This window comes from Passer domesticus, chromosome 21, assembly GCF_036417665.1.
Source record: "Passer domesticus isolate bPasDom1 chromosome 21, bPasDom1.hap1, whole genome shotgun sequence".
Taxonomy (NCBI): Eukaryota; Metazoa; Chordata; class Aves; order Passeriformes; family Passeridae; genus Passer; species Passer domesticus.
The window spans coordinates 1,584,710-1,612,679 of NC_087494.1; the positions used below are offsets into that span (position 1 = coordinate 1,584,710).

Here is a 27,970-nt window from a genome sequence, read left to right on the forward strand (position 1 = left end):
ATAATTTTAGCAAACCACACAACCTCTTCTAGCCAGGTATCAAGTCTCTGTTTCCTCACCCAGTGTCATTCCAGCCTATCATGATTACATCCCATTTAGCTTTAGTTTATTGTTGTTGGTATCATTATCATTACTTTTATTTTTATTGGCTCTTAAGGAAGAATTTAATCTTCAAGCCTTCTCAGATCACAAGAGATTCTTAGCAGCAGCAGTGCAGTTTGGCCATGTTAGAAATACTTTATAAAAGAGAAAATAAACAAATAAAAAATAATGGTGTATAAATCCCTTTTTAATTGCACCTAAATCCTGAAACTCAAACTCCTAGTCATGAAGGAAAATCCTGTAATTAGGAGTGATTATCACCTTTTAGTCCTAGGCAGGAGGGAGGTGGGATGGGAAAACCTCATTTCAAATGCTATTTTTTTTTTAATAGAACAAGCATTTTTTGGTTTTTTTGTTTGTTTTTTTTTCCCTTTCAAAAGAGCCTTGGGACTGAGGGATGTTTTTTGGCTACTGTTGGCATTCAAGTCAGAAGAGCCACAGCTGGTCTCTTCCCAGAGAATTCTCAAGAGTGCAGCATTTGGGAGTAGTACCCTGGTACCTACGGGGAGGGAGGAGACTCGGAAGGGGAGGGGAGAATACCAGCACTGAGGGTCCGAGCACTGAAATCTCAGCATTTTAAGAAAAAAGAGAAGGACAGACAGAGAGAAAGAGAGAGAGAGAGAAAGAGAGAGACAGATACTGTGTCAATACTGCACTGGATTTCTCAAAAATCACACAGCTTTAATACCTGTGCCCTAGGAAAGCCACTCCTTTGGCAGCTGCTTGAGAGGTGAGGACTGGCGGGCAGAGGGAAAGGCATAGCCAGGGGAAGGGCTGGCATTCAGCTCTGCACAGGGGAAGCACCAAGCACCACTGGTACCACTGACACACTGCACACGCCCTGTTCACTCTCCCATGTGCCTCACCCGCTCGGGATGCACACATGGCAGGCAACAGGAGCTTCTTGGGGATAAACAGGGAGATGAGAAGAGGGAAAAGAGGCATTTTTCAGCTCCAATGTCACTGGCCAGATTGCTGGTTGCTGTTTGCAATAGCTGCAGCTGCCAGATGTGCCCCGGCACTGTTGCAGTGCCTGCACAGCTGCACTTCTCCTCCCACGCTCCTTCAGGAAGGAGGCTCTGCCTTCGCTGTGCCTGGCTGGGTTTTGAGGTGCCTGCAGCAGGCAGCAGTGGATAAATCTGGGAAGGGAGCAGGAGAATGGGGAGAGGCAGAGCCAGGAGGCAGCTGCCTGGCTGCCCTTCCCTCCCAGGACGAGGTGTCACCTCCTCCACGGGATTCTGCCAGGCTCTGCCTGGCCACGGGCTCTCCAGGCACTCGTGGGTGCTCCAGGAGAGAGCAGCGTGGGATTTGGGATCAGCAGGAAGCTCTGTCAGTGCCACGCTGGGCTGGCTGCTCCTGGTGCTACTGGAGGGAACTGGGCAGTGACCAGTGAGCGAGCTCCCATGGCTGGGGAAGCCCCTGGAGCGGGGTCAGGGCTTTTCTTTGTGTGCAGGAGGTGGAACAAGAGCCACACCTCAAGAAATAAATAAGTAATAACGTGACCCAGGGTCTGCTCTAACTCTTGGAATGACCCCCTGGGTTCTCAACCATCTTTTCCACTTCCCAGATCCCTCCCTCCCCCAAAACAAAGGCTTGTCCCAAATAGCAGGGCTTCCATGGACAGGCGTTAGAGCTGTGTGACTCCTTTCCTCCTGGAGGGATTGAGGAGTTCAGTTACCACCGGGTGGGCAGGAACACTGGCTTCTCACAATGCGTTTGGAATAAACTACAGCACAGCATAACCAATCAAAACAGAAACAAGAAATCAAGAGAAAGCAAAAAACCCAACGGAACCAAAAATTTGGAAAGTAAGAGTAAATCCACTTCAAAGAAACCAGAATTGTATAACGCAAAGAAACTAGACATATTTATATATCGAAAAAATAATTCATAATTAATTTAAAAAGTGGCATGCAAAGAAGATTGTTACATTCTCCTATCATGCATCAGGCCCAATGTCCAAACGGCAAGGTAACCATGACGACAAAAAAGTGCAAGAACTCAGCAACATTACCAAAGGATGCATAGAGAGGCCCACAATGCAACTCAACTCATCTCCGTGAGACCCGGGAATGCGCGGGTCTCGCTCATCTTAAAGATTTCTTGCTTTTTCTCTTTTCATTTTTTAAATTTTTTTTTTCATATTTTTTTTTTTCTCTTACGAATGTAAAAATGTGGGTAAAGAAAGTAAAAAAGAAAAAAACCACACCAACCTTCTCGTAGCTCTGAGGGATGTTAAGGGGGTTTGATGCGGAACACAATGACATGAGGAGAAGAGAAAAATAGGGGAAACACAGAGAGAGTAAAAAAAGGCCTTCTCAAGGCTGTCAGCTGCAAATTGATTGATTTTTTTTTTCTCTTAACCAAAACAAAAAGAAAGGAAAAAAAAATGAAGATAGTAACGACCCTCTTTCCTGCCTTCCTAACGCTCCCCCTCCCATCCCTTTAAGCCCAACCAAGCTCCGCGGGGAGGCCAGGCTGGGAGCAATCCTAGCTCAGAGCCAGCCCCACAGGGGTGCTGAGCCCAGGCAGGATTCTCCCTCCCTGCAGTCCTTCTGCTCCTCGGAGAGGGGAGCGGAGCCCCCCGGGCAGAGCAGCCCCACCGGCCCCGCGCCCAGCCCTGCTCGCTCTGACTCCACCTCGGGACTGAATAAGGAAAACAGAAATAATCAGAAGAAGGAAAAAGAAAAGCAAAACCAAACCAAACCATTTCCTTGCAATGTTCAAACTTACAACTCCTATCCCAGGTGGTCTATAGAGACAAGCATGTTATGGGAGAAACAAGTCAATTGGAAACACAAGAGTGCTCGAGACTCTTTTAAAACAAAACAAAAAAAAAATAAATAAAAGGGAAGAAAAATGTGCATGAACTCTCCCTCCCACCAAAGCAAATCCATTTCAGAAATTTGTTACCTTTCCACGATATTAACACACAAGAAACAAGGAATTAAACAGCATGAAAAACACCCAAACCACAGGCCGAGCCGGCACACGCTGTGTTCTGCACTCTCTCGGCAGGTTAGTGCTGGTTTGCAGGCAGGCCCAGGTACACACGGCCTAACTGGGGTAGGAACAGGGCTATCACCTGCAGCCCTCTCATCCAGGTGTGGAGACAACACCGTGTTACAACCTGTGTCTCCTGGGTAGTTTCCGAGTGGCCAGAAAAGTAGAGGAAATTTATAAACAAAACAATAATGAAAAAATCCCCACATTTTTCCTGTTTCTTTTCTTTTTAGTTTTTTTGTTTTTTTGTTTTTTCTTTAAAAGAACCCAAACCATTCCAGCTAAGCTGTCTGCAATGGATTCAGCCCTGAATTAGTATTGGATCCAGATTGACACTCCCAAAAGCGGAGTTTCGGGGCCCAGGCGACAGGGCAAATTTCAAACGCAATTTTCCAGCTGGCCACAAAAGGCTATTTAAAAATTTAGCTTGGAAACATTAAATTATTAAAAGCCTTCTCTCCATGTGCATGTGATTTAGTGAGCGTGAGACACGAGAGAGAGAGAAAGAGAGAGAGAAAGGAGTGCACACAGGAGCATGGCTCTGCATTGGACTGCAGATTAACGTGAGTGTAGGTGGGAGGCGCCTCCTCTGTCGATGGGATGGAAATGGGAACAGTTTGCTGGGATGTAACTTTTCTTTTTTCCTCCCAACGGAATTTTTCTTTTTTTTTTTTTTTTTTTTTTTAAATTGAGAAGGACCAGCCCTGCTCTCTCATTACCAAAAGGGCTTTTGCTGTGGAAAGATGTTAAACCAAAGCTACACACAAAATATTACAGGTCAGAGAGATCAAAACAAGAGGAAGTGGAGAGGCTGTTGGCCCACGGGGTGGGAGAACATCGAGGGGACATGGAGCAGAAGCCAATCCCCTGTCATCTGTTCCCCTGCTGCGGGGTGAAGGGGGCTCTCACTGAGGCAGGGATGGCTGCTGGTGTCCCCAGCTCTGTGCCCAAGGAACCAGGGACAAATTACTGCTGGCAGAGGGAGAAGCAGCTGGGGCTGAGGGCAGCAGTGCCAATGCACCCTCCTGCTGCAATCTGGGGGCATCCAGGGACACAGAGGGGTCCTGCCCTCCTCTCACAGCCACAGCAGCAGAGCTGAAACCCCTTGGGGATCCTTTGGGAGAAAGGGCAATTCCCTCTGCAGCGCACGGATTCTCTGCGCGCGCACCCGGCCGCTTTTGGGGCGCGCTCGGGTGGGTGAGCCAGCCCTGCCCCGCGTCCCCACAGGGATGGGGGCGAGCACAGGGGAACCCCCGAGCTCTGGCGGGCTCGGGAGGGGTGGGATGGGCCCGGAGGAGGAGGCTGAGTGCCGCTGAGCCGCTGTGCTCCCTACCTCTCACGTAAAGGTTAGCGGGGGACGAGTAGCGCACCCCGGCGCTGTTGCTGGCCACGCACTCGTACTTGCCCTGGTCCGTCTCCTCGCTGCTCTCGATCTGCAGCCCACCTGTGAGGGGAGAAGACACGGCAGCACAGACACATGGTCACGGCTCTGCTGGCTCTGCAGGCAGGGCAGCAGCCCTGGCTGTGCTGTTTCCTCCCCACCCCGGGCTCGTGGACAGGAGCACGGAGCCCCCGCGGACCCGACGCGGTGAGAATATTTAATTCCCCCTCTGTAGCCAGTGTTGCTCTTTGTCCTGAACTCATCAGCAAAGGCACCAAGTTTTTGTGGCTTCTGCAATGCAGGCGTTCTGCACCAGAACTCCCGAAATCAGCCTCAATAATCCATATTACTGAGATCCCCAGAAATCCATCAGCAGGCAGTTGACTTTCCCTTGCTCAATTTGAAGCAGTGACCATAAAAGTGAAAGGCTTTGTCACCCACTGCCTGGGGAATTTCTATCACTGCTGCCTTTGTTTTGTGCCCAATACCTGCTCCTCAGGAAGCCAAGGGAGATAAGAGCCCCTGTGAAAAGCACCTTACTGATAGTAAATATTCCCCAGGGAAAACCCTGTAAATACTGCATTGGAACTTCAAAATTGCCTGCATGGTTTACATCATCTGGGCCAAAAGGATTAAGGTTTTTCTTAAACTTGTATATTATTGCAGGCTACAAGAATATAACCAGAGCCCAAACTAAAGATTCCTGTCAGCAAATATGCAGAGAGATGCAGCATGGAACTACATGGAAGAAAATTGCCTCATTTACCTCAGAAGGCTTCATCCCTGCAAAACTCCAGTTAAAATACATACTACATAAATAATTCAACAGGCTCTCAAATGTTTTATGTATTAGGAGTACATGATTATACTACAGATATGGACAGAGCTCACATGTGGTAAGACTCTTAACTCCCATCTCTGGAAAAAAAATACCCCACCTAAATATGAAAACCAAACAATTCCAGCTCAGTGTAATAGTATTGATAAAATCTTAAGTGAGAGGAGTGCAAATGAGATCATTGTTGGTTGCAGATAGAGCCTTTTCAGGAAGGAAAAAGCAGTGTGTTCAGAGGAGGACACAGAGCTCACGTTCCTCTGCGTGTGCGTGGGTGGGAACGATGCTGCTGGGGGGACGTGGGGCTGGGAGAGGATTTGGGACAGGGCTGGGGTGTGAGTGCAATTCCCCACAGCACCCCCTGTGCCTGGGAGCTCCCAAAGGCAGGACAGAGGGAATTAGACCCTCAAAAACCCCACCCAGACCAGCAAACCAAACAAAATCCATTCCAAAAGAATCTGCGGGTATTTCAGCACAACGGGAGTTAAAACCCAAACTGGCTGGAGCTCCCCACTGAGCACCCAGCTGAGCATATTTCATATGGAATTACAGCTCCAGCTCTGCTGTTGGAGAGCTCCACTTGGGTGGAAAGCTGCTGGTGAGTTTTCCCAGAAATTTCTGTTAATTTGGGCAAATCTGTGGGTTGTTTCCATTGGTTCCAGATCCATTCTCTGTGCTGCTCATGAGCAACACTGGCCTGAGAGTACCCAGGGGAGATGAAACCTCAGTCCAGAGCAGGAAGGGAACCAAGGACTGCAGTGGGCAGCTTTCCCTGGGGAACAGGGACTCCCCCCTCCCTCCCTGCCCATCCTCACCCCTGCTGGTCAAGGCAATGGCAGAAATCAGGCTGCAGAGAGGGTGAGGAGTGTTCAGCACTTGTCAGGAGCCAACAGACATGATGTGAGAAAACGTAAATCTCACCTACAGCACCTCCTGTTGCTTTTACCAGCAGAGAATTATTGAATTTTAAATGTGCCAGTGGAGAGTAAACCAAAGCAAGGTCTTCCAAGGGGTGCACACCCAATTCCTCCTGCCTTTCAGCTTGAGGTCAATTTTTGACTCCATTAAAGAGACAGTGCAGAAGCTACTTACCGTGGATCTTCCCCAGAGAAACCTAAGGGTAAGAGAGTGGGGAGGAAGTGGAAAGAGGCTCTGGAGCCAAACAAATGAGCAGGCTGAGATGGTGAGTGCTGAAGATCTGCCTGAGCAAAGGACTGCAAAACTCATCACCATCAGCAGCTCGGGAGCACTTTGCACCAATCAAGAGAAAGTCCTAAGTATTTACCAAGCTTTGATAGCATTTAATGCTCGAGATAAACTTCAGTCCTTCATAGTCCTGGAGAGATTAGCTCTTAAAACTCTGCCATAAATCTGAGGCAGCACAGCCGGAGACGTTATTAGAATATCAGTATCAGTATTACCAAGTGCACCCAGCAAACAAAAAAGGACATTATAACCATAGATAAAATAAAGACAGGTATAAAAAAGAAATATCCAGAGGTGAAGCAGGACAAGAAAACGTAACAACAACACGAATCTGTATTGAGCCCGGGGCAATGAGACGGGATCTGTGTGGAGAGAAGTGTTTGGAGAGTGGGTGAGTGAGTGAGCTGGGGTGTCTTACCTCGGATCGGTGTACCTTCTGCAAAGAAAACAAAGAAAATGAGTGAAATGACTGCAAAACCCCAAACACCTGCACTGCCCGTGGGAAAAGGACCTGAGTCAAGGAAGACAGTTCCCAGTAGGAAACTTCTTGGTCTGTCTCATCTTAAATTACAGGACACTGAAGAGGGCTTGGGGTACTTTAGTGGGGTGTCCTTTTCAGCATCCTTTCAAAAGGCTGAGACTGGCTCCATTTTGGTGTAGGAATGTAAAGAAACCCCTCAGGCTCTCAGCTAACAGTTTGCTGCTCACTGGACACATGATGACCCTGCATTTACCTTCCCTGGGCACCCCAGGGCTGTGTCAGCCCAGGCAGGCAGAGGGACACCTGGGCACCTTGCACCACATGAAGCTGCAGGCTTGGTCCCACCTTGGCTAGCAAAAAAACCAAACTTTATCTCCTGGCCCAGATGTGTGAGCTCAGTGCTGCTCAGGAGCTCTGGCCATCCCTCAGGGCTCTGCACAGGGACTGAGGCAGCTCTGGGCACTGAAGAGGTGACAGGGCTACCTGGTACCTCCTGCAGTGGCTCTGGAGCCACCCTGATGCCAGCGAGGAGGGGCTGTGTGGAGAGGACAGCCCTGCTACTCTTGCCTGCTGGCTGCCTCTCCCTTGGGTTATTTTATTCCATTTTATTCCAAGCCCCTCCTGTTGTCTGTCAGTGCCCAGCCTCGGGCAGGGCTGCCAGGTGGGAGGGAGTGACAGTCACTAAAACCCCTGTCCCCCACCTGACCTCCTGGCCTTGCAAGCAAACCATCTTCCTTTGAAAACACGGCAGGTCCTTTTGCTCACAGTGGCATTCAGAACTTATCAAAGAAGGGGGTTTAGTCGGTGGGTTTTTACCCCAATCCTGAGAACAGGGCAGATCCCGCAGGGCCAAGTTTTGCCTCTTGCCAGGGAGAGATGCACGAGCTCCTCTGCAGTGCTGCCACTGCTGCCACTCTGCAGCACTCCCAGCCAGGGCTGTAGAGCACCTCAAATGACAAACACCAGCCTCTCACCCTCTCCTCTCCCCTGGGCAGGAACAGCAGAGTTTTGATCCTGCTTTACACATGGGGAAAACTGAGGTAGAGGTGAAGCAACTTGCCCAAGGTCACGGAGGGAAGACTGGCAGAGGCAAGAACAGGAGTCAAAGCCTCCCCCGTGCCAATCTTCTGCCTTAATCACCAAAAACCCCTTCCCTCCTTATCCTTCAGCCCTGCTCATCCTTCTGCTGCGGTTCAATCCTCCATTCTCAGGATAGAAGGTAAAAAAATAGAGATACAAAGTAGAATTCACCTTTATTTTTCAAAGGAGCTAAGGGAACAGAGGCATTATGGTGTTAGGGATTAGACTCTAGTTAGACTCAGCTTCTAGTTATGAGGTTAGGTTATTAGCTAGAGAAAAGTTAGCATCTAGTTAGGGTTAGGAACTAGCTAAGGTTAATGAAGCAGGTTGTTAGCTCTCAGGACAGAGGTTGGAGAGACAGCGCTTGGAGGAGGTGGGGGAGCATGGACTTGGGCACATCCCCACCCAGGAGGTGGCAGGAAGGTTTAAAAAGCAAGAGAGAGAGAGAGAAAGCAGCAAAAGGTTATAGATCAATTCAGTGGAAATAAAAACAGCCTCTGATACATCCTTCTGTCTCAAAATTGGAGTGAAAATCTGCCATCTGTGGCACCAATATGGAACAAGGCTAATGGCAAGAGGGTAGAGAAGGGGAAGAGATCCCAACATCGCCCGTGGCTCAAAAGCTTCTCTGGCCTTGGCTAAGCCTGGCAGTTTCCTGCAAAAGTTCACTCTAATTGACAGCAGAAACATGCTGGAAGTCAGAGCTGTGCAAGCCCAGGCACAAGATCAGCACCACCTCTTGTGCCACTGCAGGGTGTCACTCCCTGCTCCCCCGAGCACCAGCTCTGCCCCTGGGAAGGGGCTGCCAGCAGCTCTGGGGACAGCCTGGCCTGGGGACAGGGCTCTGGGAGAGCAGGCAGTGCCACCCTGGCCTCCCCAGCTCTAACTCTGGCACAGGACAGCTTTGGGATGATGCCCCACAGCAGAACTGGAGGGAAATGAGCTCGAGCAGCACTTTGGGTGGGGCACGGACACAGATGGGAGATTTTCACTGCTGGAGTTTCACATCTAACCAGCTCCGTGCTCAACACAGGGGCAGCAGGAGGGTGCTGGAAAAGGACATGACTGGATTAATTATTCTGAGGGATTCTGGCAGGCCCTGGAGGGTTTGATACAGGTGATGGGGGTGCAGGGGAGGCAGTCAATACCTGGCTTCCCTGGTGCCCTATAGGGCATGAGCATGTGCACGAGTCTGGGGCACAGTGAGGTCACCAGCTCTGCAGGAGGACTACAGGGGGAAGAGCTCACACTGCACGCTGACTTTTGGAGTGAAAAGCTGGTTTTGAGATGCTCCATGCAGACTTTTCACACTGCCTTGCACAGCCTTCCTGGATCTCCTGATCTGCCTATCTAGGGCAAGTTTTTGAGGCAGCATGAGCCCAGATGGCCAGCCCAGGGTTTAGCAGCAGAGGCAAAAGGCAGCTTAAAGGCCTTGCCTGTGGATTACAAAGGCCCAAGATGGTGCCAGGCAGAATCCCCTGTGCAGGTGTCCCCCTCTGCCACGGGGGCTGGGGTCTGCTCTCCCACCACCCCCTCCCCTGCTTTCCCACTGAGCCCAGCTGAGCCTGGGGAAGAGGAGATGAGGACAGTCACCGTTGCCATGGCAATGCCAGAAAACATCCCCACCTTCTGTCAGGCCACGTGTGGGAACATGTGTGTGCTGGGCTGCTCTCCCCAGGGCTGCAGCAGCCTGCTGCTCCTCACAAGCAGCAGCCACGGGGGTCTCTGCAGCTCTGCAAGGCTGGTGCTGGCTGGCAGCTGCAGCGCCACGTCCCGGGACAAAGGGGAGCAAAGGGGACTTGGCAGGGACAGGGACAGCAGCTCTGGGGCAGCTCCTGCCTTTTTGGGGCTGCAGGGGGCTCTCCCCTTCCCCAATCCTCCCCCTCAGCCGCTGGCCTGTGATTTGCAGCTTCAGTTTGGAAATGCTGCACCCCCTATTCTCTCTCAAAATGCCAATAACCCTGTTAGATGTGAAACTCCAGGACCTCCTGCAGGTGTGAACACAATTATCACAGTTCCAGGGTACAAGCTATTGTGTAATTGGGGAATTCCAGGACAACTGTTGCTAAGATACCAAAAAAAAAAATCTATCCAGTGTTAGGAGGTTCATATTTAGCTGTTATCTCTTTATACACATAAATTAATTAGAATTATTATTACTTTTTTTTTTGTAGCCTGCAATACCCCTGCAGAAATTAATTTAGAGGGCAGAACATCCCTACTGAAAAAGTTAGTAGAAGAAATGCAGAGCATGCCTCTCAAGAAGCTGTTACAAAGGAATTAGTTTAAAGGGCAAGGGTTACAAATCTGCACATTAGCAGGTTTGGGGTTTTTTGGTTTGATTTAAAATTTTTTTTTAATTGAACAAACTTACCAAAAGTCTCTGAATGTTAAACAAAAAGTGAAAAAAAAAGAAAAGAAAAGCATGTTATAGCCAGTTATTTAGAAAACAGAAGACACACACAAGACACAAAGGTTTTAGTGTTTGAGTGCTGAGGAAGGTGGCTGAAGGCTGCTCCCGTGTCCCCCCTAGATGGCAGCTGAGCAGAGGACACTGGCTTTGCCTTCTGCTTTAAATATCCCAAGATCAGCAGAAATATCCATTTTCCAAGGCCACCTAAACTCTTGTCCAACCTGGATCTCTAAGGCTGAGATGTCCATGATGTCCAAGAGAAGCAGGAGCCCAGCCAGAGCTTCTTCCCATTCTCCTCTGACTGACAACTGAGCTTTGCACTCAGCCCAAGCCCCCAAGCATGAAAAGATTTCCAACTGCTTGGCAATTTTATCTGGAGATGGAAAGGAGAAGCAGAAACATCCGCTAGAGAAAAACCACTGTGGTTAATGATGTATCACCCCTCCTGATTAGAGCGAAGCCCCACATTCCAAACGGGCTCCTGGGATGAGGGGAATATAATGACCATGGTCTCAGAGGCCTGTTTGTATTGCCAGCCAAACATTCAGACTGAACACAAACGAGAACCAAACCCCATCCCACAGATCTCCTTGTCTGACATTTCACTTTTCATGAGCTCATTTGAGTATTTGCCACTAACTCAGAACTGATAAAAATTCACTTCTTCACACCCCCTGTCCTCCAGCATGGCTGTTATCCTGATGGCTTCATGTCCAGGGGGAATCTGGGTGTCTGTCCTGTCCTGTCACAGCTCATTCCTCAGAGGGAACAGTCACTAAATCCCAGACTGGTTTGGGTTGGAAGGAGCCTCAAAGCCCACCCAATTCCACCCCTGCCATGGCAGGGACACCTCCCACTGTCCCAGGCTGCTCCAAGCCCCGCTGTCCAAACTGGCCTTGGACACTCCAGTTTGTTTTCTGGAAAGATGAATGTATTAAATTGAGATCTGACCTTAGCAGCTCGAGCAGGCCTTGCCTCACTCACAATCCCACACCCAAATCTGCCTTGACTCCCTTCCACAGCCACAAGTGCTGCCACAGAGCACATTAATGACCCTGATGTTAATATTTTACACTTCTGCAGGCCTTTCTCTGCAGAACACACAAGGTCTGGAAGGCCAGGAAAACAGATGGAATTGGAGAACTGGGAAGTCCTGACTGCCCGAGGACCTGCACTCCCTGACACACAGGCAACAGGTTTGTGCCCTGAAGACCACAGGGATGCTTCAGGGTTCCACCAGTTTACTAATTTAAAGCAGCTGTAAATGAGATTAAATCTCAGCAGGTATCTTCTATTTATCAGAAGGGTCAAGGGTTCACTCCGAGGTTAATAAATTCACTGGAATAAAAAGGCAGCGCTCAGGTGGCTTCAAGGAAAACACCAGATCAAACCGAGCTAAAGAGTAAAGGCATTCTAGCAAGATGATGAATGTATTAAAAATAATCTGCCTGTGCATTACTCACACTTCAGATCATGGTCACAGAGCATGATATAATTCTAGTTTACCTCTCATTATTTATGCTGAGTGATTTTTTTTATTTGCATTTGCCTCAGCTGTTATGATAAAACAGGGAGGTCAATCTCATCTGCGTTCGTGGGATTCAACAAGCCATTCTAATTCAACAAAGCAGTTTAAGGATCTGCTTGTGACTTTGCTTCACTGAACAAGGAGGCATTTATGCAGGTGTGTAAAAGCTACATTAAACTGGAGCTATGCTGAAGCTTTTCCACCAGTGGCCCACAGAACTTTGTGTAGAATCTCTGCCAACCAGGGCAAGAGAAAAACCAGGTGCTTCCATGGCTTGCTGTGCAGATCCAGCAGGACAGTCAGAACTGATTTCTCCAGGGCCAGCAGAGATCTGGGCAGGAGCAGTTAGTTGGTTACCACTTTACTGAAGAATTTGTCAAAGGTCTAATACGAACAAATCAACTCCAGTTGCCCAACCAAAGCCTCTGCTTTCCCTCTGCCTACAACAATGCCTTTCTTTTGCCAAAGAATACTTAAAAATGAACCATGGACACCTTCCTCTAGGCTGGGTCAAAGCAGTCAGCCCCAGCAGCTTGTGAAAAGGATTATTTCTTGGGTTAGTTTTTGTCAGAAGGTAGAACTTGCAAAACTTGCTTCATTTTTGCAGCTATCAATGGAAGTGTTTTATCAGTAGTACTCAAAAATAAGTCCACCTATGCCCTCCTTGCACACACTCTCACAGAGAGAACTGGCAGATTTAACAAGTACAAAAACAGCTCCTGAAACGTGAATATTAAGAGATGTCACGTTGCCACACACACAAAACAGCAAACAGAAAACAAACAAGAGAGACAGATGGACAAGCAGATGGGGAAGGATGGAAAACTGACAAGAGCCACGGAGCTGGGGTACATCTGTTGGTGGAGATGGACTCCACGGGCAGAGGCAGCGAGGGGTCACTCCAGAACATTCCCAGAGGTGGCTGCAGGGACACCAGGTGATGCTGGGGACATCCTGCAAGATCCTGCTGTTCTTCAGCCCCAGCTCCCAGAGGCTCCTCTCACACCCTCGTGTTGGACAGCAGGAGGCTGCCCGAGCCACGGACCCTACACCAGGTGTGTGGGGCCTAAAAAGCCGTGTCTGCCAGAGTGGTTCTTTGTTCCTGTGCCAGTTCTTGGAGCAAACCCTCAGCGAGGAACAAACCTGTGCGAGGAGCAAACCCTCAGCCCCATCCAGCTTCCCCTGAGCTCAAGAGCACCGTGATCCAGGGAAGTGTCTGCATGGACACCATCTTCCCTGTTATCATTCCCAGCTGGGCAGCAGAGAAGACCAGTAGGGCTCAAAGTTGAAACTCCAACCACTCTTGGTGTAAAAACCAAAAAAACCCCAAAGGCCGCAATCCACAGCAGCGGGGCCTGCACCTCTCAGCCCTCTGCTTCGGGGCCCTGTGAGCAGTCTCCTCACGGCTGCCAGCCCTCACCTCCTGCAGTGCCAGCCCTTACCTGATCTCAGCTGCTTTATCCTGCCGTTGCTGGCGCTGGGGTCGACGGGCAGGAAGTCCTTGAACCAGGTGATCTCGGGGTCGGGGTTGCCGCTGGCCGCGCACAGCATCGTGGCCGTCCGCGTGCGCTCCACCACCTTCAGCTGCGGCCCCATGTCGATGTTGGGGAAGCCAGGAGGCAGCTGGTCCTCTGCGGGTGGAGAGCACAGGCAAGGGCTTCAGCAGGAGCCAGGGCTCAGGGGGAGAGCCCAGGGGAGGCAGCAGGCAGCTCAGACACTGAGGGCTCCAAGAGGAAGAGTGTTGAGGGGGACTATGCAAGTGTGGGGACACGAGGCTTGACTCCATTTTGCTCAGAAGGCTGACTTATTATGTTTTATTTGCTTCTTTATCAATATAATAAATAATTTATATAATATATAAAAATTATTATATAATTTTATATAACATTTATATATTATAAATATATAATATTTAATATATATTAAAATACTACATTAAAACTATACTAAAAGAACAGAGAGAGAAGATGATCAGAAGGCTACAAAGAACAAGAATAGAACAGAATAGAACAGAACAGAATAGAATAGAATAGAATGGAATAGAATGGAATGGAATAAAATGGAATGGAATGGAATAGAATAGAATAGAATAGAATAGAATAGAATAGAATAGAATAGAATAGAATAGAATAGAATAGAATAGAATAGAATAGAATGCACAACAAAATCCTGTGACTGCTCACAGCCTCGGCCCAGGTGGCTGTGATTGGTTATCAATTAAAAACAATCCACATGGAGCAATGGAAGATGCAAATGTGGTGCATTCCACAGCAGCACACAGTTATTGTTTATATTTCTTTCCTGAGGCTCTCAGCTCCTCAGGACGGGAAAAATCCTAGCAGAGGATTTTTCATAAAATGTCATGGCTACAGCAGAGCACGTGGCACAGTAAGATTCAGCAGCTTGTCCATTTTGGTGGGATTGTTTCAGTGTGCCACGGGATTCTACATTTAAGTGAAACCTTTTAAAACCCTTTGGGGAATAGCAGAATAGAATTAGAGAATCATTAAGGTTGGAAAAGGCCTCCCAGATCCCCAGGTCCACCTGCCTGCTAAACCATGTCCTCAAGTGCCACGTCAACTCATTTTCTGAGCACACCCAGGGATGGTGACTCCACCAGGCAGTCTGTTCTGTGGTTATTCATGTCTATGTTCTATGTTTATTCACTCTTTCAGTGAATAGATGTTTCCTGATACCCACCCTGAACAATTTGGAGCAACGTGAGGCCATTTCCCCTGGTGCTATCACTTGTTGCCTGGGAGCACAGACCACCCCACACCTCTTGTGAGGGGGCTGCAGGGAGTGAGAAGGGCCCTGCTGAGGTCCCTTTCCTCCAGGCTGAGCCCTCCCCAGCTCCCTCTCGGGATCTGTGCTGGAGTCACCGTGTCAGAGCTCTGCAGTGTGCCAGGAAGCTCTGCCAGGGCAGGGCTGGCACTGCTGGCAGAGCAGAGGCTGTGAGGGCATCCCTGCACTGCACACAACTCTGAGCAGCCACAGGTAGCAGGAGCCTTCCCCTCCAAACCTCACACTGCACAGAGAAACAATGGAAGAACCACTGCAAAGGGCTGCCAAAAACAGTGGGACTGGGAGAGGAGGGAGAGGAAAATCTCCTCCTTCAGCTGAGGGACCAGAGGGGACACACACACCAACAGCATGCCAAGTGCTGCCAGCCAGGGGGTGATTTTTAGAGTTATTAATCCCCTCCCAGAACAGTGGCACCAGCAGAGAGGCTGAACTGAGCTTCAGCTGAGCTTCCTGCTCCTCTCAGTGCTGCTTGTGCCTTCTCTAATGAGGGTGAGGAGGGCAATCCCAACAATGCTGACTGATTTGTGGTAACACCTAGGAAACCCCAGTAATATCTGACCCAGCCCCTCACCCCTGGGGTGGGGAGAGCTGTCTCAGCTCAGGAATGTGCATTTTCCCCCCCAGAACATGTCTGGGGGAGGGCAGCTCGGAAGGAGGATGCCAGCAGCAGGGTGAGATTTGGGAGGGATCCTCTGCCATCTCCAATGAGCCGTGGCAGGGAATCACAGCCTTGGGAGTCTGTGGCAGGGAACCCATCCCAAAACAGGTGAGGGAACAGAAGGGAGGTAATGCAGGGAATTAAAAAAAGGTGGGATTCTCAACAAATGAGCATCCATCACAGCCAGCCCCCCCAGTGACACTGATGGCAGCTCTCAGAGTGGCACTGAGGTGGGGCTGGCCTTGGCTGGGAGCAGCCCTGCCCACTGCAAACACACCCAGAGCTGCTTCCCCGAGGCTGGCACAGGATGGATAAGGAGGAATGGAGCCAGATACAAATGGCACAACCCAGAGACAGCAGAATTAGGGAGAAACCCAGTGGTGGGTGCTTTTTCATGGAATCCCAGAGTGGTTTAGGCTGGAAGGGACCTCAGAACTCATCCAGTGACACCTTCCACTGTCCCAGGCTGCTCCAAGCCCCATCCAGCCTGGCCTTGGGCACTGCCAGGGATCCAGCTGCTCTGGGCACCTGTGCCAGGGCCTGCCCACCCTCCCAGGGAGGAATTTCTTCCTGGTATCCAATCTAAACCATCACTCTTTCAGTTTAAAGCTGTTTTGGTGCATCTGAAGCACCTCTAAACCAGAATTATGTATCCTAAACTGCTGCTGTTCACACACATCTACAGCTAGGGACTGACCCAGCCCTCTGAGCTCCCTGGGCTGGGGCGCTGCAGGACCCCCCAGACCGTGTGTTCCTGCGGCCCCCCAGCCCCCCAGCATGATGTCAGGCCAGCCCAGGGGCTCTGGGAATTGCTGTGCCTGTGCACAGCTCTCAGCCAGGCTTTAATGGCCCTCCCTCCCCTGCTCTCCTGGCAGCCGTGGGAGGCTGAGGAGCTGCATTGGCTGCAGATGACATCACCACTGATCCCTGCTTTCATCCTGTCCCTGGTGATGCTGCTGCACCTGCCTGCAGCCCCTGCCCTCCCTGCCAGGAGGCAACTCCTGCACGGAGGGAGCCCGTGCCTGCAGGGTGTGTGTGTGCACACGTGTGTGTGTGTATGTATCTCTGTGTATCTGTATGTGCACACGTGTGTGTGTGCGTGTACACGTGTGTGTATCTCTGTGTGTGTATCTGTGTGTGCACATGTGTGTGTATGTATCTCTGTGTGTGTATCTGTGTGTGCACGTGTGTGTGTATGTATCTCTGTGTGTGTATCTGTGTGCACATGTGTGTGTGTATCTCTGTGTGTGTATCTGTGTGTGCACACATGTGTGTGTATGTATCTGTGTGTATCTCTGTGTGCACACATGTGTGTGTGTGTGTTTATGTATCTGTGTGTGCACACGTGTGTGTGTATGTATCTCTGTGTGTGTATCTGTATGTGCACACGTGTGTGTGTGTGTGTACACACGTGTGTGTGTGTGTGTGTGCTGGGGGAGGCCAGCTACAACCATTATTACCCAGCGCTTCTAATTAAACAAAAGCCTTCATCTCGCAGCACAACGTGCAGAATTCCTCCGAGTTTAATTAAAACAACTGCGACTGGAGGCGTGATCAGCCCTGAGGATCAGCCGAGCAGGGGAAGCAGCTCTGAACATGCCAGCCTGCTCCGATTGCAGCGCTCACGTTTCCTTCCTCCCAGGGAAGCAGACCTGCTCCATCCCCTGCAACAAGGCAGCCACAACCTCACTGCAATCCCCACAGGACGTGCACACACGTGCCCTGCCACCCTCATCCACTCCCAAACACGCCCAGACTGTCCCTGAATAAACAAGGAATGGTTCTGGCTGTGAATTCTCCTCCTGAAAGCAGCCCGGGCAACTGCAGCAACAAAAGAAGCAGGCTCAAGCTGGAGATGCTTCAAGGGCACATCTGGGCAGCTGCTGCTGCTGGAGCCGTGCTGGCTCACGAGGGAAAGCTTTGGCTGGGGTGCAGCTGCCATCAAAGGGAGCATCCCCACACCTTGCTCATCCCTGACTTGCTCAGCCCTTCACAGCCCCCACCCCGAGCTGGTGAGACACCTCAGTGCAAAGCAGGGTGAGAGAGAACAGGGCAGGAGGGATGCAGGGAGGCAGGGGGGGAGAGAGGAGCACTTCAGCTGTCATTTCTAATAAATCCCACACGTTCTGTGCCAGGAGCCAGCTCAGGCTGCCACACACAGCGAGGGTGCCCAGCCCCAGCCAGGGGACAGGGCTGCTCTGTCCCCCTGCCACTCTGCAAGGTGGCAGCTCTGGGTGTAGCTAATTAGCTGTGCTGGAAATGAGGATGATTAAGGAAGATAAAGCGGGTGTTGCTGCTCTTTTTCCCGCAGGGTGTGCACAGTTGTTTAATAATTTAGAGGAGGAGGGTGTGAGCGTGAGCAGACGTGCCATGGAGTCGGTGCAGAAAGCCATGGGGATGCTCTGGAGGGAAGAGGAGGTGGGATTTCTCTGCTCTGAAGATGGATGCTGGCTGGTCTCTACAGTCAACTGTCCTCATTCAGGGGGAAGAAGCAGGAATACAGAGAGGGAGCAGCTCGAGTGACACAAGTTTTAATCAGGATCAAAATCAAAACCCAGCACTCTTGAACCCGTCCCTGTTCCTTTCATTATGTTCATGAACACTAGAGCTGCCCTCTCCCCAGGTATCCTGGCACTATGTGCCTTGTGAAATTACATCAACAAGTTATTTCCACCCACGTGTCTGTACCTGTGTCTCAGTTCTGTTACTGCCCAGCCAAAGATGATTTTAATGCAGGGAGGAGTCTCACAAATGTGCTCTGTCTGTTGGTTCCATTTCCTTGGAGCTGCAAGTTCCACTATGAAAGCAGTAAAAGCCTAACAATGCCATTAAAATTTGTGGGCTCACAGGCAATAAATGCACCCTTAGATATGTGTGCTGCACCCCAAACCAGTGCAGGCAGTGCCTGTGTTCCCTCCACTAACGTGTCCCCAGGTACCCTCCTTCTACAGGCATCTCAGTTAAAATTACTTTGATGTTATTCAGGAGCTACAGAATTAATCTGCTGTCAATGTCACCCAATTTTCAGGTCACTACAAGAAAAGCAAAACAAGTCAAGTTTGAAGGAAGGCTGCCAGGAATTTTCCAAATGGCAAAGTAACATTTTGGAGGGGACAGCTTCCCTTTCCCATGTGCTCCCCTGGGACTCTTTGCTGAGCATCCAGAGCTGCTTCTTGTTTACCTTTTGTGATTTAAAGCCAACAATTACAAAAAAAACCCCAAAACCCAACAAACCACAGGGATCTTGCTAGAACTTTACACATTCCCACACCAGATGTGCTCTTGGAGGAGGAAATGTGTGAAGGAGATTTCAGGCTGGAATTGTTAAAGAAATGTCTGAATACTTCATGAAAGGAAACCAAGAGGGAAACACTAGAAGCTGTGAAAGTCTGTCCACAGCAGCCCCAGCGAGAGCCCAGGAGGGAGCCCCACAGCCCTGGCTGTCCCACAGCCCCTTTTCCCCCTGCTCTGGAGTGCAGCAATCCCAGGAGCAGCCAGCACTGCCCAGGATGCAGCGAGGGGTGGGGCAGCACACACCAAATCCTGCCCCCTCACACTGAACTGGACTAATCACTGGGTTTTGTGCTGCATTTACCAATGACTCACAAGAGTAACCCCCACAGAACTCCCTCCATCAGCTTCCACAGAGCAAAGAACCGAGCCAGCCTGGTCCCTGTTTGAAACCCAGCCCGTGCCTCCCAGAGCTGAGAGGGGTCCCTGTCCCCTGAGCCCACTCAGCTCTGACAGCACAGGAAAGCCTCCACAGCCTCTCTCAGGCTGCTAAAGATGTGGAGGGAAAGGATAATCAGCATACAGGAAGTAATAATAATCATCATAATACAGACAGAGATGATAGAGATGTAAATGCAGACACAGATGGAATCCCAGGGTGGCTTGGGACAGAAGGGACCTCACAGCCCATTCATGCCATCCTTCCACTGTCCCAGGCTGCTCCAGGCCCTGTCCAGCCTGGCCTGGGACACCTCCAGGGATGGGACACCTCCTCTCTGTCTGTGTCCATCCCAAGAGACACAGCTACAGATATAAATCTCCTCCTTGGGAGTGGGCAGCTTAGAGAACCTCCACCAGCTGGGGCTGGCGTGCCCATGCCAGCAACCCTCCCTCCTGCCTAAGTTAAAATGAAAAACAACAGCAGCTGGAGTCAAAGACAACTGGAAAATGCTTCCCAAATCCACTTTCTCTCTTCCTCCGAGCTCTGCAGGAGTCAGGTTTGCAGGCACTCTGTCCAGCCAGCTGTGGGAAGAACAGCCAGTCTCCCAGCCCTCCCAAACTGGGATCCCTGGAGAGGCAGAGCAGGAAGGACAAGCCAGCCAGCAGAGCTGCTGGGAGGGGACTGAGTTGAGCAGTGTCCACCACAGCTCTGCTTCTCAGAGGCTCCCCAGGGTCTCCTCTCCTGCAGTTTCCTGTTTTCAAGTGAAGGCCTGTGGGTTTCTACCAGGGTCTGATCCAGCAGTAATCATGTGCCTGAGCAAGAGGGATTTATGCTCAATCCCTGCATCTAGGAGGGAAGAGTGTATTGTTTTCTCTTCTGAAAAGAGGAGATATTTTCTGTGTTATTTGCTGTGAGGAGAGTGCACTGGTGCTGAGGAAATGCTGCAATGCTGGTGCAGGAAGGTGCCCACAGGTATGTCTGGGATCCCAGCAGCAGGCAACAGGCTGCACAGCTCCCCCAGAGCCCCCCGTGCTGTTTGCAGCAGCTGGGCTCAGGTTTCCACTCTCCAGAGTGTGCCAAGGTAACAGGTTCTGCAAATGACAGCTCCCATCCATCTCCAGGCTCTGGAGCAGCCCCCTCTCTCTGCTCAGCATCAGCTCTGCAAGTGAGAGCAGAGACAGGGAGGAGGAGGCTGAGCAGGAGAGAAAAGACAAACAGGAGAGTGGGTGAGTGCAGAAGAGGGGAGGAACAGGAGAGGAGTAGATGCCAACATGCTCACTTTGTCATTGTGCAGATCAGTGCATTTGGCTCAGTGCTTTCAACTTTCCCAGCACTTGAAAAGGCAGATAAAGAGGAGACAAACTCTGCTGTGTGAGAGCTGAGGAGTGAGGGAGGATGGAGTAATTCCAGCTGAGAGACAAGGGGGGATATGCTACAAAATCTGCTGCCTTGATGCTCTTAGCACGGCCTTGGCCCACCCTGCAGGGAATTCCTGCTCCCTCAGGTTCCATGAACAGGCACCCCCAGGGCTGCAGGACACCCCAAACCAGGTCCCAGCAGAACAGAGCAGGGCAGCTGTGAGAGCAGAGCCACTCAGAATGCTCTGCTGGGCTCAGCAGAGGCTGGGATTGCTCAGCAGGGGCAGAGGCAGCCCCTGTGCCCTCAGCTGTCTCTGGCTGACGTGGATGATGCTGATCCCAGAAGGAAGAGCTGCACAAGGACACGTACAGAGAGCCCTGGTCCCCCAGGATGGTCCCTGAGCTCAGCTCATCCCTAGGAGAGTCTCCACAACTCCCTGCTAGGAGGTTGTGGCCAGCTGGGACTGGGCTCTGCTCCCAGGCAGCCAGAGAGGGGAGCAGGAAACGGCTCAGGCTGGGCCAGGGGAGGCTCAGGGTGGACACCAGGAGGAATTTCTCCATGGAAGGGGTGCTCAGGCCTTGGAAGGGGCTGCCCAGGGACGTTTGGAGTGCCCATCCCTGAAAGTGCCCAAGGAACAATGGGCATGGCCCTCAGTGCTCCGGGTGGGGACAAGGTGGGGCTGGCTCAAAGGTGACTTGGTGACCTTGGAGGTCTTTCCAGCCTTGATGATTCAGAGGTACAATGGTCCCACACCCTGCAGCTCACTGCTGGTGGGCAGTGCATGAAAAGCACTGAGGGCAGCAGGAGGAGAACCTTCCCCTGCCACTGCCTGCAGCTCAGCTCAAGGGGTACAAGCTTTGAGTAGGACTGCAGGGGCCCTTCTCCCAGACTGTCACAGCTCCAAAGGAATTCATGGAATAAGTGTGAAGAACAAGGCTCCCACCCTCTGGGATAAGCACAGTTAGAGACTCTCCTGTCACACTGCACCATTCCAAGCTCCTGACAGCTCCATCCCACCACCTTCCTCCAACAGAAGGTTAAATGCCATGCCAGGCACAGGAGCTGCACACACATCGAAGGCACCTACACAAATCTGTCAGGCATGACTGGACCACGGGCCCCCACGCTCCCAGGCAGCCAAAATCCTGACAGCACTGAGCCCACAGCAGGGATATTCCCAGCTGGGAAGGGAGGCTGGGGGCTTTGCCTTGTGCCCCTCCTGTCTGGTGTGAATTCCCTGCTGCATTTTGGGGAGTCACACACAGATTCTGCTGGGCACTGTGAAGGATGGGCTCGCTGCCTGTTCAAACATAAATATCCAAAAGGATTTGAGCTGCTCCTGGGGGGAACACTGGAATTGCTGATTGGCCCATAGGCAGAGCTACCCCTCAGCCCTGTGGGGTTCCTGCCTGGAGCTCCTAGAATTGTTGCTGGTCTTGTTCAGTGCAGAGAGAAGGGCTTTTACTGCTGCTGCTACTCAAACACCCATGGCTGCATCCACAGCCAAGCTAAATTCCCCTTGGGAGCTCTCAGGCAGTTCTCCACCACCCCATTCCCACCAGGATCACCTGCACTGCCCTGTGGTTTGAACAGAGAACATCACTGATGGGTGTTCCAAGCCCTAAAATGGGTCAGTTTTAGCACCCAGCCTCGCTCAACACTTCACACAGTGATTTTAGGGATCTCCAGGGCAATAACAGCAAACATCCAGAGGCATCCAGAGCAACAGCAGATTGTTCCCTCCCCCACATCCAGTTCAGGGAGCATATTTCAAACAGATGACATGAGGGAGGCATCCATGTAAACATCCTCTGTAACGGGGACAAGTGGGAAAAAGAACCAGAACAAAATGGAGAATGGAATTGTTTTCCTGGAGAGTGCACAGAGCCAAGGACCTCTGGGAAGAGGGGAGAAGCCCAGAAAGGCACAATAGCTGTCCTGCACAAGGAAAAACATTTGTACTGCTACCAAATGTGTGAAAGCCCATGCAGATCCATAATCATCTTAACCCCAGCCCATTCAGTGATTCCTCAGTGAAGGTTTTCCTGGAGCTACATTTCTGTGTGTATAATGGGGAGCTCCTGGAGCTGCTCCTAAACCTGGGGAAGGGATTTTTGGAGGGGAGGAAGATCATAAGGGTCATAGGATAATTCAGGTAGGAAGGAACCCCAGCACATCATCAGTCAGACCTCCTGAAGTGAGGTTTGGTTCTGTTTCTTACACAGCAGCTTTGTGTTCTGGGGTAAGAACAGCAAACAGATCTGATGGGTCAGAACAAACCAAACCAAGCCCAGGAGGATTTTGTACCTTAGCCATGGATTTTTGACAGCCTTCCCACCCAGCTGGGCTGGTTCTTTACCTCGGAGGACAGTGAGCTTGGCGTGGACAGTGACCTCCCCATGAGGGTTCTGAGCAACACACTCGTAAATGTTCTCGTCCCGGGGGGTCCGCAGGGGCTGGATCCTCAAAACAGCACCTGCACTCTCATCAAATTCAATGGTCTGGGGACAGAGAGACACACACACGGTCAGTGCCCTGGGAGGAGACCCCAGACCCAGGCACACAGCCACTGCAAAGCCCCCAGCAGCCCCCTCAGCCCCCCCATGTCCCCAGCACGGTCAGCCTGGCTCTGCACCAGCTCCAGGTGACAGCCTGGCTCTGCACCAGCTCCAGGTGACAGCCTGGCTCTCCAGCAGCTCCAGGTGACAGAGCTGTCCCAGCCAGACCCTGCCAGTGACCACAGACCCACCAAACCCCCAGTGTGCATCCCAAAGGCTCTGAAAGAACAAGCCAGGGTGATGGGGTGGGGGGGTGTCAGAGCACAACTGGGGTGAAGGAGGAAGAAACAGACCAAAGGAAAACAAAATAAAAATGGACTCCTGCCTTGCTCCTCCATCTGCAGGGGCAGCTGACGCCACAAAGCTCCTCTGAGCACACAGCTGCCTGGCAGGGCTGAGTCCCACAGCAAATTCCACAGGATGACCTCCCAGTCCTTGCTCCTCTGCTCTCATTTCTATCTAAACAATGCCAATTGCTTGGGTCTGGTTGCCAACAACTGCAGTGTTTACTCCAGGCTGTCCTAGGACTAAAATGCTGAGCCCCAGATGGGTATGAAGGTACATTTACAGAGCTGAAGTAGCACCAGCTTAGCTGGGGTTTCTCAGGACAGCAGGAAGTTATACTATATCCCAGGAAGGAGAAAAACCCAATAAAACAAAATAAAAATCTTCAGTAACATAATTGAGCCAAGTTCTCTCTTGCTTTGGAACAAACCCAGCTGTTGACATGGCCAAGAGCTTGCATTTCTCTCCTCCTGCTGTTAAAACTCCTCCCCTTCCAAATTTCCCCTTATTATCAGGTCTGAGGGTGGCCAAGAGGAGCAGGGGCTGCTTTGTGTCAGTCTCTCTTCACAGAGACAGCAGATTTCAAGGATATCTCTTACCTCGAACCTCTGAGAGTTCACTTTCTTCCCTTTCTTGTTCCAGGTGACCCTTGGCTTTGGGTCTCCAGTGGCTTGGCACACGAAGGAGGCCACCCCTCCTGACACACCAATTTGGTCCACAGGCTTTTTAATGAACACAGGGGGACCTTGAGGACAGAAAGGAAACATCATCAGAGGCAGTCTCAAAGACAAACTCTAATAAACACGGTTTGTAATTAATAGTAGTGTTGCTGCTGCTATTCTTAATGATCCCAGCTGAAATTAAACCTCTTGGCCTTTTTCAGAACAGCCTTTACCTCCACTTTACATATGAAGTAGCTCCAGCAGAAAATGATTAAGGGCCTGATCCTACAAAGAGATTTCAATGTTGCAAAACCTCTTTTACTCCTGAAAAGTGGACTTTTAAATTGTTTTGTACAGGGGAAATTGCCCTCGTAAAACCCATCTAATGAGCATCACCAAAAACTGGTAGAGCTGAAAACAACACTTAGAAACAGTGAATTGCACTTCCCAGCTCCTTGCAGATGACCAAAGCACCAGGGAACAGGGGGGATTTACAGGAACAAAGCCAGGGAAGGGGAGAAGGTGGGAGAAGGACCATGAAATAGCTGGAGCAGGAGCTGGCACACAGAGATCCTGAGGACAGTGGTGCCAAAGAGGCTGCTGCCAGTGAAATCCCCTTGGTTGTGGCACCTCTGCTTTCCCCTGCAAGTCCCTCCCAGGTCCATTTACACAGTGACCCCTCAGAAGAGGCAATTTGATGGGGCACAGCCCAGAGCTGTGACCAGCCCAGAACCACCCAGCTGCACCTCTGCAAGGGTGGCAGGGCTGGCATGGGCTCTCCGAGGTGCCAAGGGGCCAGCAGCATGTGTGCAGAGCCCACACTGCCTCTGGGAATCCTCCTTCCGCGCTCTAACCTGTTTTCCTTGAACGGCTTCCTCTCATCTAGTTAGCTTAAAATTTATTGAAATATTTAAATCACAAGGCCGCAGCTGTCTTCAAATAAAATCACTCAGATCATAAAGTTGCCGTCTGTTTTCTTGAGAAAGGCAGAGCACGTGACTGCAATGTGTGTATTTATCCCTTCATACACAAGGGGCTATAAAATAAGATGCAGAGAGCCTCCCACAGGGCTCGACAGAGGGCAAATGGCAGCTGGGGAGAAGTCTCCAGGGTCTTTTAGGGGTCAAGAGACAAAAGGAAGCCTTCCCCCCTTCCCTGCCTGGCGTGGCCAGCAGTATATAAATAAAAGGCACTGAGCAAGCTCATGTGATGCAATCAAGCATTTGTTTCCATGCTGGAGGTAAATACAATTTGCTGGAGCTGTTTACGTCCCACCGAATGCCGTGTGTACAAAGCAGCGCATTTATAAATATCCAAATCTATATTTAGAGGTCAGAGTCTTCTTTGCAATGTTACAGCTAAAGGTTATCAAGCAAGTCCCTCTGGAGGAGCTGGCACTGGGGGATCTGCCTTCCATCTGAGAAAGGTAAAACCCAAACTTTGCTCCAGGCTAAGATATAAATGCTCGCTCTGCCCCTGACTTCCTTCCTGCCCTCACCTCCGCTCGATAGCTGAAGAGTTTGCAGAAGTCAATTCTGAAGGTACAGCTAAAAACATCCAGGGCTTTTAAGAACACTTTATTGATGCAAGTTCATTTCCTAAAATAAAAGCCCCTAATAAACCTTAATGTCACGTATACATTTAAATGGGTGCAGGCTGCATGATGAGAGCTGAGGCGAGGAGAAAAACAAGGTTCTATTTCTGTCCTGAAGAAGGGGATGGGGCTCCAAAAACCACTGCATGTGGAGCCACTGCTCAGCACCCCTTTTTGGGGTCCCGTGTGTGGGGTGAGGGGGCAGCTGAGCAGTCTGTGCAGGGGATTTTCCTGAGCTCCTGCAACTCCTGTGCCTGCAAGGGACTCACTGCTAGACACGAGGAGCCAAACAAAAATCCCCACCACCCAACCTACTGCATTCTACTGCTCACTTGGAAAACGGGTGAGAATCAGAGCTAAACCGTCGATTTGAAAATTGCCCGAGCCTCAGAGCTGCACATTTGATTCCTCCCTCCTCGTGCTCCCCCAGTCACTGCAGCATTGGTCTCCAGCCCACGCCGAGCACTGAGCAGCCCCCTCCTCTTGGGGGGAGAGAGCCAGGGCCACCAGGCATGGTGCTGGTGACCCAGGGGGCTGGGAATCCAGGGGACTGGGAATCCAGGGGGCTGGGAATCCAGGGGACTGGGAATCCAGGGGACTGGGAATGCAGGGGGCTGGTGACCCAGGATACTGGGAATCCATGATGCTGATGATCCAGGGATCTGGTGATCCAGGGACTGGGAATCCAGGGGGCTGGGAATCCAAGGGACTGGGAATCCAGGGGTCTGGGAATCCAGGGGGCTGGTGACCCAGGATGCTGGGAATCCATGATGCTGATGATCCAGGGATCTGGTGATCCAGGGACTGGGAATCCAGGGGACTGCGAATCCAAGGGACTGGGAATCCAGGATGCTGGGAATCCATGATGCTGATGATCCAGGGGTCTGCTGACCCAGGGGTCTGGGAATGCAGGATGTTGGGAATCCAGGGGGCTGGTGATCCAAAGCTGGGGCCAACCCCCCCGTGCTGTGGGGCAGCCTCAGCTCTGCCCTGCCAGGCCCAGCTCAAAGGGAAACACGAGGTGAGAGCTCAGCCTGCAGCTCTGAAAGGGCTCTGGGAGCCCCCAGGGACAAGGTCCATGTGAAACCCCATCAGCCCACTCGGAGGTGCTTGCCCTCCTCTGCCAAGATTGCAGGAGCACAGCTTTAAATAAATAAATAAAAATCAAAGAAACACATTTTCCAGACAACATACTGACAGTCCAGGGGATTTTATATCACTTCACCAACCTTCCCACACGGATAGCTGAGAACAAGCCAGGTTTGGAAAGGCTGAGTCTGAGTTCCAACAGTCCAGTGGTCATAGAGATAATTTTCCCCCCTTTCTCTGCTTGCAAAGTAGAAAAACCCCCTTTCTGTGCAGTATCAAAATAGGAATGGAAAAATCTGGAGCTTAAAAGAATTTTCCTACTACAAGAGGCTTCCTGCAGGGTGTGGGTCTCCAGAGGGAAGGCTGAAAAGCCCGGCTGGCTGCTGTGTACCTGTGATCCTGCTCCACACTTAATGGAAAGCCATCAAGCCAAACCCCAGCTCTCCCTCCTGCCCACCGCCCACACACTTCCCAAAAGCAGCAAGGGCCACGCTGGAGAGCTGCCATGGCTGTGGGGAGCAGAGAGAGGGATTCCTCCTGCTTCCTGTGCCCTGGGACAGAGACAGAGAGATCCCTCCTGGTTCCTGTGCCCTGAGCTCCATGGGGACAGAGGCAGATCCCTCCTGTTTCCTGTGCCCTGGGACAGAGACAGAGAGAGAATCTCTCCTGGTTCCTGTGTTCTGGGAACAGAGAGAGATCCCTCCTGGTTCCTATGCCCAGGAACAGAGAGAGAGATTCCTCCTGGCTCCTGTGCCCAGGAACAGAGAGAGATTCCTCTTGGTTCCTGTGCCCTGGGACAGAGAGAGAGAGAGATCCCTCCTGGTTCCTGTGCCCTGAGCTCCATGGGGACACAGAGAGATCCCTCCTGGCTCCTGTGCCCAGGAACAGAGAGAGATTCCTCTTGGTTCCTGTGCCCTGGGACAGAGAGAGAGAGAGATCCCTCCTGGTTCCTGTGCCCTGAGCTCCATGGGGACACAGAGAGATCCCTCCTGGCTCCTGTGCCCAGGAACAGAGAGAGATCCCTCCTGGCTCCTGTGCCCTGGGCTCCACTGGCACATGGGGATTCCCTTCCCAAACCACAGCCCAGGCAGCACCTCCTCCAAAGGGACACAGCACGCTGGCATTCTGGGGCTCAGGTGAGAAGGGTGGGGGTCTCCTCCTCAGCCCCCAGCCCACGGGTGAGGGCTGCACAGCCAGGCAGTTCCTCACCAAACATAAAGATGCTGCTGCCTCCTCTCCCCTCTCCTCCTCCCCTCTT

The 27,970-nt window shown here is 51.2% G+C and overlaps 1 protein-coding gene across 1 annotated transcript in view; it reads right to left on the minus strand.

Moving 5' to 3' along the window:
• Nucleotides 1-27,970, minus strand: part of PTPRS (protein tyrosine phosphatase receptor type S) — a 146,224-nt gene that overhangs the window by 53,588 nt on the left and 64,666 nt on the right. The window contains exons 3-7 of the mRNA XM_064396393.1: nt 23,967-24,112; nt 22,884-23,025; nt 13,472-13,660; nt 4,439-4,549; nt 2,316-2,327 (exon numbers count right to left, since the gene is read on the minus strand). Coding sequence (XP_064252463.1) covers nt 2,316-2,327; nt 4,439-4,549; nt 13,472-13,660; nt 22,884-23,025; nt 23,967-24,112 — 600 coding nt within the window. The remainder of the gene's footprint in view (nt 1-2,315; nt 2,328-4,438; nt 4,550-13,471; nt 13,661-22,883; nt 23,026-23,966; nt 24,113-27,970) is intronic.